At 35.4% G+C, this 11,541-nt stretch overlaps 1 protein-coding gene across 3 annotated transcripts in view; it reads left to right on the top strand.

The window, feature by feature from the left end:
• Positions 1-3,719: 3,719 nt before the first annotated feature.
• Lrch (Leucine-rich-repeats and calponin homology domain protein) overlaps positions 3,720-11,541 on the top strand; it is a 370,595-nt gene continuing 362,773 nt past the window's right edge. The window contains exon 1 of one of the 3 annotated variants that reach the window (XM_081768566.1): positions 3,720-4,153. In XM_081768566.1, the coding sequence (XP_081624692.1) occupies positions 3,979-4,153 (175 nt within the window). In that variant the 5' untranslated portion in view covers positions 3,720-3,978. The remainder of the gene's footprint in view (positions 4,154-11,541) is intronic. The other 2 variants (XM_081768564.1, XM_081768565.1) reach the window with 2 other exon arrangements.

Here is an 11,541-nt window from a genome sequence, read left to right as displayed (position 1 = left end):
GATGAAAGGTACACCTGAGACGCTTGAGAGCTGCTCGATTGGAAGAAACCGTTTTCATCTATTTTTTAACCGTTTTTGCTATATATAGATCAATATTTATTGAAAGCAGAAATTATAGTTGATTTGAACCATTATAGGTTGTAGTAGAGTTAATAATAGAGATTAAATATATTCTTACGAAGCAGAAAACCGAATCTCACTACATATTGCCGTTTTCGATCTATGGTGATCAAAGGTCAAACCAGAAATGGTTTATTTAAATCACTTCCGGTTTGGGTAGGTGGTTTTAATGACAAATAAAATTCCTTACTCTTGACTATATTTTGACCAAATTTGGTGATGATCCATCAAGCAGTTCTTTAGTTTTTTCTTTTACTTTTTCTTTCTTTTTTTTCACACACGTGCACACACGGGTATGGTAAATATATAAAGGAGTAGGTAAACCAAATTCTAGTTATTCAAAAACCAAACAAGGAAAACTTGGTTTTTGCCACCCCTGCATACAATTAATCCATTCTAACCACAGAAACGTCGCACTGTGTTTTCTATGATAAATAATATAAAATGAAATGAAACCTATCCTTCCAGAAAACAAAAGATAGGTAAATAAGAAACATTTAGACTTTTCTTCGTTGTATAGTTTTGAGTGGCAGAGAGGTGAAAGCTACTGCTTGGAAGAAGAATCCATCCATTTCAAGAAAAAAAAAAAAAAAAAAAAAAAAAAAAGATGTAGAAAAGCAATCGGAAACATATGTTCGATACTGAGGTTTCAAAGATCATTATCTTTGTTCTACCAAGTATTTTGTTGACAATTCACTCCAGTTTCCATCGAAAAGGCAAATTCAGGTAGTTGCCGTCTGGGGCGGGGAGTGGTAAGGAAAACTGCTCAAGGCATAAATGATTATGAAAATGGAGGGATAGACATGAGTTTCGCTGTTCAAATTGCCACAATGCATCCTTCCCCAGCATGTGTTCTTCAAAGAATGTCACCTGTAGTAATTTGTGAAGTATGAAAGTGGTATTTTGATCCTTTACCTGCAATAGTGATTACCTAATTACGGAAGTAATTATTACAATTAATCTAAGTCATTAAGTTTAAAATTGAGATAACCACCTTCTTTGTATTGCTCTTTGGTATCCGTATAGAAAATTGCAAGTTTCTAAGTGCAGTATTTTGTAAGATATTTACGAATTAAATTTTACATGTTACCTTATGGAGATTCTGAAGCCTCTGATGATGGGTAGCCATCCCCTTAAATGTGTTTTTTTTCAAGTTTTTCTTATATATCTGAAAATATGTGGGTTCTAACAAAAATGAAAAGTGCCAATTTATATATAATTATATATATATATATATATATATATATATATATATATATATATATATATATATATATATATATATATATACGCGTTTGTGTGTGTGTTGTAAGGGTGAACTGAGCACACTCGAATCTTTGGGTGAACTGAGCAACATGTGCTATTGCAAGCGACTAAAATACAAACGCAGCCTGAACCTGCGTCGGCACCCCGCTTATGCCTGTGCGTTGTGCTTTTGTATATTATTGTAGAAGCCTGAAGTTTTTTTTTTAAAAAAAAGATTACTTGAATACCTTTAGTTATGATAAGTTTTTTAAACGTAATTTTGCCCCATCTCTATCATCTTAACTATTAATCCTATGAATATATATATATATATATATATATATATATATATATATATATATATATATATATATATATAAAAGAGAACGCACAAATCCTTTGTTCCCTCATCACGCTAATACGGCTGAACCAATTTCTTTCATTTTTGGGGGGTTATTAGGATTTGGACCCTAGATGGTTTTTATCATATCACTTTAATTTTTAATTACCAGTGTCTTGAGATAATTGACCATTCAAGTGTCCATAACGTACAAATCCTTTGTTAGTTCATCATAGGTAAAAATAAACGTATTTATATGCAACCCGCATGACCGTGTCACTCGGCGGGTTAACATAAATGACAGGCGATATAATGTTAACATTTACTGCAATCTACTATGGTTTTTATCATATCACTTGAAAGCGAAAAAGTAAAAATTATCTAAGTAACAAAGTTTATTGCGTTCCGGGGTGACCGCAGCGAAGCGGGGCGGGTTAACATAAATGACAGGCGATATAATGTTAACATTTACTGCAATCTTCTATGGTTTTTATCATATCACTTGAAAGCGAAAAAGTAAAAATTATCTAAGTAACAACGTTTATTGCGTTCCGGGGTGACCGCAGCGAAGCGGGGTGAACGCTGCTAGTATATATATATAAAAGAGAACGTACAAATCCTTTGTCCGCTCATCACGCTAATACGGCTGAACCAATTTCTTTTATTTTTGGAGGGTTATTAGGATTTGGACCCTAGATGGTTTTTATCATATCACTTTAATTTTCAATTACCAGTGTCTTGAGATAATTGACCATTCAGGTGTCCATTACGTACAAATCCTTTGTTAGTTCATCATAGGTATAAAAATAAACGTATTTATATGCAACCCGCATGACCGTGTCACTCGGCGGGTTAACATACATGACAGGCGTTATAATGGTTTTTATCATATCACTTGAAAGCGAAAAAGTAAAAATTATCTAAGTAACAAAGTTTATTGCGTTCGGGGGTGACCGCAGCGAAGCGGGGCGGGTTAACATAAATGACAGGCGATATAATGTTAACATTTACTGCAATCTTCTATGGTTTTTATCATATCACTTGAAAGCGAAAAAGTAAAAATTATCTAAGTAACAAAGTTTATTGCGTTCCGGGGTGACCGCAGCGAAGCGGGGTGAACGCTGCTAGTATATATATATATATATATATATATATATATATATATATATATATATATATATATATATATATATATATATATAATTTTTGTAGGAAATTTAACGTAGTTTATTTTTGTACTTGAAATCTTTCTTGCTACATCCCGTAGTTTTTGAAAAAAGAAAAACTTTTTAAAAATATATATACCACAGCCCGCCCATTCTGCACCCTCGGCAATTTTCAATGTCGTTTAGAACAATCTTCTCCATAACTGTATCAAATTTCAGAACTATACGATTTATTCTTTCAATTTTTTCTTCGTTAACTGGACTGTTACTGACAATTACTTCTTTGAATACAAATAGCCAAACATATCTTTATGTATGAAATGTGTGACAGTGAACAATACACCCGAACTTAGAAAATGCGGACAAATCAGGGAATTTCGGAAATCTTTCTGTTTATTCTGTTTGAGAATAAAGATTTAATTTTTTTTCTTGTCCTTGTTCAAAGCAGACATGTTATTGTGTAACCTGTAAGTGTTTGCGATTCTCAACAGTCGACAATTGCCTTATGGACATTTCACTTGAACTTTATTACTTCTATCTTTTTTGGGGGAAATAGATTTAATCTAAAATCGGACCAATTTGAGCTATACTAAATCACCCCATTTATTGGAACATCCTGTATATCATTTAAACCTGAAAGAACGAAAATTTTATGGTTATTTTGAAACCTGATATTTTCTTTTATAGTGGTTCACTTTTTATATGGGTGATATATTTTTAAAAAGTTTGGGTAATTTAATTAACTTTTTGTGCCTGCATGAGCATTGATCAATTAAAACAACAGAAACATGCGACAAACGCGTGTATGCGCGCGCACCTCCATCATTGGGAACGACAGATTTTGGAAAAGTTTTTGTATTTTTAGTAAGTAGTCATGTTCTCAATTGATATCTCAGTGTATTTAACAGAAGAGAAGTGAAAGTGAATTTACTGCAGAAGACAGTCATGCATGGATGAGAGTTCCTAGACGTGAAAATCCTTAGCAAAGCAAAACATTCACGTGTATTTGTTTATTTCAAGCAGACGCTCACCTGTACTTAGCCCCTCCCAACGTGACGTCGATGATTCCCACAATGCCTTTCGCGCAGTGACAATGAGGAGGTTGAAATGGCGGTGACCGTGCCGAACATGAGCGGTCATTCGCAAAACCAGTTAACGCGGTCTTTAGAACGAATTTTGGAAGAAGCACATTATAGTGGAGAGTTAAAGTTAAGTGGAAGGAAATTAAAGGAGTTTCCGAAAGTGGGAGGAAAATATAACCTTAGTGATACTGTCATTGCAGGTAGGTGCTATAGGTGATAGTTTCTTGAACCCGGCGTCTGCAGTTTTGTGTTGATACGAGTAGGGTGTGACGGGAACAACACATTGTTGTTTTTACGGTGTAAAGTAAATATTGGATCCGTCTAAAGTTAGATTTTTCTGAAGAGGTTCATACTGCGGGAGAGCGAAATAAGTGCTACAAAAAAGTTAATTATAAATTTAGCAGCTGTTTTTTTTTCAATATGTGTTGACATTGAATTGATGAGATGCACTTGCCTATAGGCAAGTAAGTCGCAAAATAAAAGAATCGAAAGAATAATTTGCATATTACTGGTTTCCTTCTGCATGTTAATTAAAATGTATATATTAAGCAGACAACTTTTTTTCTTTTTTTTTTTGCCAAGCGATGGTAATTGTAATGAATTATTTTATGTATGTATGTGTAATAATCCATATGATTAAATACTAGGTAATGTTTGCCCTACTTAATAATAATAAGGTAATAGTTAAGAACAGCTACTTCTCATCTCCCGTGCACGAGGATACATCTTACTGTTGCACTACCTAAACACCCTAAGTACAAGGGCACGAACTCAGTCTATTACCTACTTTTTAACATCCTAGATAGTCATTGAATAATTCCTGAAAGTATGGCGTTTCTCGTCCTTCCCTAAATAGGAAGTACGGCTCCTTAACTATAACCAATAATAATAATGTGACAATGTAATGCATCCATTATTAATTTATATATGCTTAAGATTAAAGTCAGAATGAAAATGCGTATTAATTTAATATCCACAAAATTTAGTGGTGTTATTCACTGAAACAAAATGGTACCATAAGGCCTACTAATTATTTTCAGTTTAGCACTTCTTTCAGCAGCAAGGCTATAAGAGAGACCGACTTACAGCTTAACATAAGCTATCCGGGAATCGAACCCGTGTCTCCCACACCAAAGGCACGCGCGCTAAGTGCTTAATCATGAGGAAGTTACAGTACTAATTTTGCTAAGTGCCGTTGTTGCTTCCAAATCCGAGTTGGATATACAAGCTACCAGGCGTATTAATTAGATGTATTTGCTGCTGTAATGTCCCGTGGTTTTTAGGGCGTACTTTTCAATTTGTAAATTTATTGTTTTTAATAGAAACTAATTTTCAATAAGTAGCTTTTAAATACTTACGGAAAATGCATGCTCGTAGGTAAATTTCTTTTCCCCTCTTAAATTACCACCGATAGATAAATCAATCCTTTTCAATATACAATATTTTTGTACAAATGCCATGTAGCCATTTGCATTTGGAATATTTTATTTTTAGACCTATCTGAAACTAGTAGAAGGAGCAGGCCCATATCCAGGGGGTCTAGTGGGGCCGCGCCCCGTACATTTTTGGGCTGACTACCGGCTTGAGAAGGAGTATGAATATATTACATGTTCAGAATTAACAAACATTTACTTAACGAACTTCTTATTGGTCTTAATAATGTAAATAGACTTTTGAAACTTCCATCTATTCTGAAATGCTAATACAGATAAATTATTTATGTAAATTTCTTACATATTAAGTATTACTGGTTGACGGTTGATTTAGTTTTCCCTTTACGTGATGACGTGATATTTACTTAATTATAGAATAGGTCTACTTCTTAAATATTCCGAGTGTTGTTAGAAAGTAAATGTCTTTGCACATGTTACAGCAGGGGGGAGGGGTTTAGTTGTATACAATTTTTTTTTTTTTTTTTTTTTTTTTTAACATTTTACCGACGAATTAAAAGGTAGCAAAGCCGTATTAGGCTAGAGTAGAGTAGGTTACTTTAATGTGCTTGTGCAGAATAGTCCATCATTAAAAAAAAAAAAAAAAAAAAAGGTAGGTAACTGTTTAGTAATGGGGGGGGGGGGCAACACTAACGAAGACAGGGAACAACATGCCCTGCGGGGCTCTAACGCGCCTTCGCTCGCTAATGCTCGCACGGCAATGTTGTCTGAATTAAAAGTTATTAACCTAACCTAACCGATTGTCAATAGAATATCGCAAAAAAGTCGACTAAAAACCTGGTCTCCCAAAGCTAAACAGTGGCCAAAAGGTGATTTTACGTTTAAAATGAGTGAGTAAAATAAAAAGGGACGGTCCAGGTTGTTAATTTGCATATTTTTGAATTTGAGGAGCAAGAATTTTTTGAGCTAAAACTTCTTACTTTCTTGGTATGTTTTTTGTATTTTTTGTTGGTTCAGGTTAGGTTAACTTTCTATTGTTCCATAACTATCCCTGTTAATTTTCACTGCCGGAGCAGTTCTGCTAAATTGTAGAAAACCGGTATATTTTATGCACAAATATAATATTAATAATGCCAAACTATTAACAGATTTGAAATGATCGAATGCACATCCTGTGCGACACTCATTTACACTGGTAGAGTACTTTTGCACGATATAGGAAACCTGAATTTTATGTTTACAAGTATAGAGTTGCAGTGTGCTCTATCCTATGTGGTTTTATGCCCTATGAGGTATTTTTTTTATCATCCTTCTTTATGCGTACACTCTCCGTCGTTGACGCGCCTTCTCCCTGCCGACGCACTCCCGCACTTGTACCCCTGCTGTGTCCCTATTCGGACTCGGTTGGGTAGTATTCTCGCTTTTAATGGGACACCTAGCACAAAGTGGATTGCACTTTTTGTTTGCAAAATCGTGTTTATGGTGTACGTCAAGAAGTATATTTATACATATAAAAGCAAGCACATCGGTTTTCACGTATATTATCAATCTGTACGTAATTATTTGGTCATGCGCCTGGTAGTAACAGTTCAGGACTATTTTTCACCTAGGCCTACTTTAGTGTACGTCCTTTCTACCTGGCTTCTTTCTCCAACACTTAACTGGTACGTTCTTAAAATATCGTTGTAATTGCACATGGGCATCGAGTTATTTTTATAGTATAGGCCTAGTTGTTGTTTTAATTAGGTAGTATTTATGTAAGAGTTAAGATTAGGGGATAAATCCTGGGAGAAAGGATCCCAGGTATGTAATGGTATAAAATAACCTAACTTGTTTATGGATTATTTACTGACTGGTGTGCGACTCTGTTTAAAATACTGCTTAGGACATACTCTTTTAAAGAGTTCTTTCAGTATAATTTGAGTGACGAAGCCAGAAAATTACGAAGCATTTATTTTTCCAAGGTATTTTTGTTGGATTGTGGTTTGAGCGCCTTCAGTGTCCTACCTTTATACTCGCCTGCACCTTCCTCGGCTCATGCGGTTCTAGATGAGTTACAAAAGCCCGTTCAGCGTCTTACTCTTGGAAGTTATACAGTGTTCACATGCGTACTTATGCGAATGGTTGCATAATTTAACCAGCATAGCTTTATTCTGTTTATATTATTTTCGACGGAAGTAGCCCACAGTGGGCAGTAGTAGAGTGCTCATGTAGAATTGCTATTACTGGCGATTACATTGAGCAAACCCTAAATCCGCTTTGATCTCCATTGTTACGTACGTGCGAGTGGTCCCGAGTTCGATCCCAGGCCATGTGAGTTTGTGGTCAACAACATCGTATCCGTCGACTTCCTCGGGTTCTCCCATATTCTCATAATAATTTACTTTCATGAATCCTCTTGTCTCTTTTCATTTCATTTTATGAGACAGATTTTAGATAATGGCGAAATATAATACGTAATAATACGGTATCATGGTGTTAGCTGTCACATTCATGTAAGGTGCAGCATGAATTTTTTTTTTTTTTTTTTTTTTTTTTTTTTTTTTTTTTTTTAGAAGTTTCTAATTGTATCATCTTGGATATTAATCGCGAAGGTCAAATATTCCGTACGGAATAACAGCATACTCCGTCAATCTTCTCTTTTGTTCCCTGCTTATTTTCGTTTAAGAGAGTGCATGAGCCTTCGATGTGTGTGCATGAGTGGGACCCAAACTCGATTACGCAGTGTGAGATTGGAAACGACATTATTTGAAATGGAAAGTTAATAATAATAATAATAATAATGATAATAATTGACACTGTGAAGGTTTGTTTGTTTGTTTGTTGAGGTGAAAGCAAATATAAGGTGGAAAGGAAAGTAGGAAGGGAGAGAACAAGACTAATTGAAAGGGTCTGCGTTATTAAGGCAGATGTCTTGTTTCAAGAGATAGATATTGCAGTCTTTAGAATACTTACGATAATGATCATAATGTGAAAGGAAAACTGTCTTCAACAGCATAGATATTTCTGTAACATCAGGTCGAACTTTTTGTGTTTTTCGTCCTTATACAACATCGAGGTCATGAAGCACGGGACCTATTATCAACGTAGGTTCCGAACCGTAACTAGACTTTGAATCTGATGCAGTTTGATGTAGAGTTAATGATTGTGGAACCAAACATGTTTAAGGTTACAGTCCCGAACCGTACATTTTTTTTTTTTTTAATTTTTCAGGAAAAGGGCATTATATGTTATAACAACAGTTCTGTTCACAAATTGTATTTCATATTTTGGTTCCTTTCGGGAACAGATCCAAAATATATTTCGACATAATAAGTTGCAAACATCACTGGTTCAAAATAGTTACAAATAGAAAAATGTGTTCAACATGTGTGAAGTGATAACTCGAGGAAACCACGTTTAGCAATTGTGTTACAAAATCTCTCCCCCTTTTTTTCTTTGCAATTTCACTTTCACTTTATATTGGTATCGATTCCAAAACCAGAGCCGATTTTCTCTCAGCAACTCAATATCACTAGAGATTTCCTTTGAAAATTGATTTCAGTGCCGAGTCCAAATCTCTTCTTAGTTCTTACGAGTGAATCTTTTTCGGTTCCGCGTCCGAAAGTATGTTTTCATGAACTTAGGTCCCTTGATCCAACCCATTTACGCTTATTTTTGCCTCTCCTATTAGCAGCCGTGATTAGCGGGCGTACACATAATGGCATGATCAGCCCTCACTGTTTCGGCTGCACCCCACTACACTATTTCACCTTCATGGCAAGGTCCGTCGACCATTGCCTTCATGGAACCTGAATTACTACGCCACAGTGACGGCTTGTATAGTATGATAAAGCCACATAGCGTATTGCTGCACTTACACATGCATACATGGGCTGAGTTGATGGACAGGGCTGAAATCTTAGAATTATTGTTCCGGTGGAATAGAGAAAATTATGTGGATTCAACCTGAAAACAGTGACAAAATTCCAGTAACAATAAGGTAGAAAGAACAATATTAGGCGTGATTTAAAGAGCGGAGAGGAACTGGTTGGAGCATTGTCTGAGAAGAAGCTGTGCATTGCCCGATGCCGGCAATTTCAGGCAGCATTTTCGATGTTGATCAGGGTCGTGTAGCAGTTGCATTTTGCGGAACCACTTAAATTAAGTAGTTACTAGCGAATCGAAAAGTGGCGGCGATTGTAGGCAATGCGCTGGGCACATATTACCCAAATAAATAACATCTGCAGTTTGTGGGCTATACAAATGTAAATTTCCACAACTGCGGGAAAAAGTCACCTTTCATTAGTTTTGAAAGCAGGCCTTCATTAAATTTTTTGACATAAATTTTACAAGGTCCACACCGCACGTTTGATGCCCCGAAGTTCGGAATCCAAAAAGACGAACACCGTTAACAAGTCGAGTGGTTTTTGTCTGTTCGTGAATTTCTTTACTTTTTGTCGATAGAATAATATCGGATTTTGCCTCAATAGAACTTAAGGGAATAAAATCAGTCAGAGGAGAGAATAAGTAGCCGGAGCACATCTACACGGGGATCCACCTTGTGAATACTCCCAAAGCTTCGTAACTCGACGACGTACATTTGTACGCTCTCTTTAATAAAACTATACTTGTTTAGCCGAGATATGATTGATGTAGCATAAAGATTTCAACTTACACTTCATCTGTACTCTTCCTTCTCTTATAAAGACATTTTTTGTTTGTTTTAAGAATATAGGGCACAATTTGTACCTAGCAATGTATTACACAAAGGAACTTCGAAAATTGTGCACTATTAATTCCGCCAATTTTTCTCACTTCAAAACAGTAACTACGGTGGATACACAAATATCTTGATAATTATTAGAAAAGTGAAAAGACAATTACTAGGGTGCATTGTAAGGGATACCTGAAAGATGTAAACAAATGATTGGTTGTGATTGGAGAAAACTTCGAAATATAAACAAATCTTTATCTCTGGTTTGTCGAATGCCTGTCCACGGTGTTTAAAGGGAACTTCTATTACCTTTTTTTTCTTTAAATTTGGTTGTCTTAATAATTTTCCAATAATTATTTGCCAATAGTTACTCAGGGTTGAAGTATAATATTTTTCCTCCTTTCCTAGTTTGAAATCGAGATATTTATAATAAAAAACTATGAAATTGACCATCGATCAACTTGGCGGCCCATACGTCCCAATTCTGGAACATGATTATATAGATAGACAGTGTATTAGTTTCTCTAATATTTGTTTAACCGCCTTTAATATCTCTCATAGTTTTCGAGCTAGGGAGCCTCAAAGTTACAATTTTCTCAATTTCGGCATCTAATAACTTTGAAACAATGCGATTTTCGCCCTATGTTTATATGGACTTTTTTTTTTTCATCATTGTTTAGGTGTGAAGATTTCACCAGTGGATTTTGGCTACATAATAAATAAACACCCAGTATAATACGGACCAAATTCGGCATGGTGTTAGTGTTGCGTGCGTTCTGCCTGTCGTGGTGTCTGTAATGATTCTCTACTCGTGGTTCTCCGAGTCATGAGTGTGAGTCTAAGGTTGAAAAACTCCTTGGCCCTATCAGAATCGCTAACAAAAGCAACACCAACAACAAAAATTAACAATCTCTAACAAATTTTTGAAATTACTTCTTCCTCATCAACTGAAACGAAACGACACACCACAATCGAAAAGACATTATATACAGATTTTATAGTAGAAATGAGAAAAATCGACAAAGGTTTACAGCTGTTGCTTTTTCTTCTACGTACTTGATTTCCTGTTGGTTGGATTGTATGGCGTTCTTATCCGTTTTATTTATTTCTTTGAAAAATGAATAATTTTCAAGAGTAACTTTAAACAACTATTAAAGAAAGGAGTATACTTTCTATCTAAATATGTATGCTTCAGAGTTGGTTGTACCGGCGTACATGATTTTAGAGAGAAAGGTGTAAGAGCGGAAGCTATACCACAGCCCCCTCTATAAAATCCGTTGCGCCGATACGTCCCAACTCTGAAACATTATTATTTAGTTAGACAATGTATTAGTTCCTCTAATATTTCTTCAACCGCCTGTAATGTCTCTCTCAGTTTTCGAGTTAGGCAGCCTCAAAGTTACAGTTTTCTCAATTTCGGCATCTAATAACTTTGAATCAACGTGTTTTCCGCCCTATGTTCATATGGACTTTTTTATTGTTTAGGTGTGAGGATTTCATC

The sequence above is a fragment of the Thermobia domestica genome, chromosome 8 (assembly GCF_964235325.1).
Source record: "Thermobia domestica chromosome 8, izTheDome1.hap1.1, whole genome shotgun sequence".
NCBI lineage: Eukaryota > Metazoa > Arthropoda > Insecta > Zygentoma > Lepismatidae > Thermobia > Thermobia domestica.
Note: the sequence above shows the minus strand (reverse complement) of the source record. Positions and strands in the feature narration are given on the sequence as shown.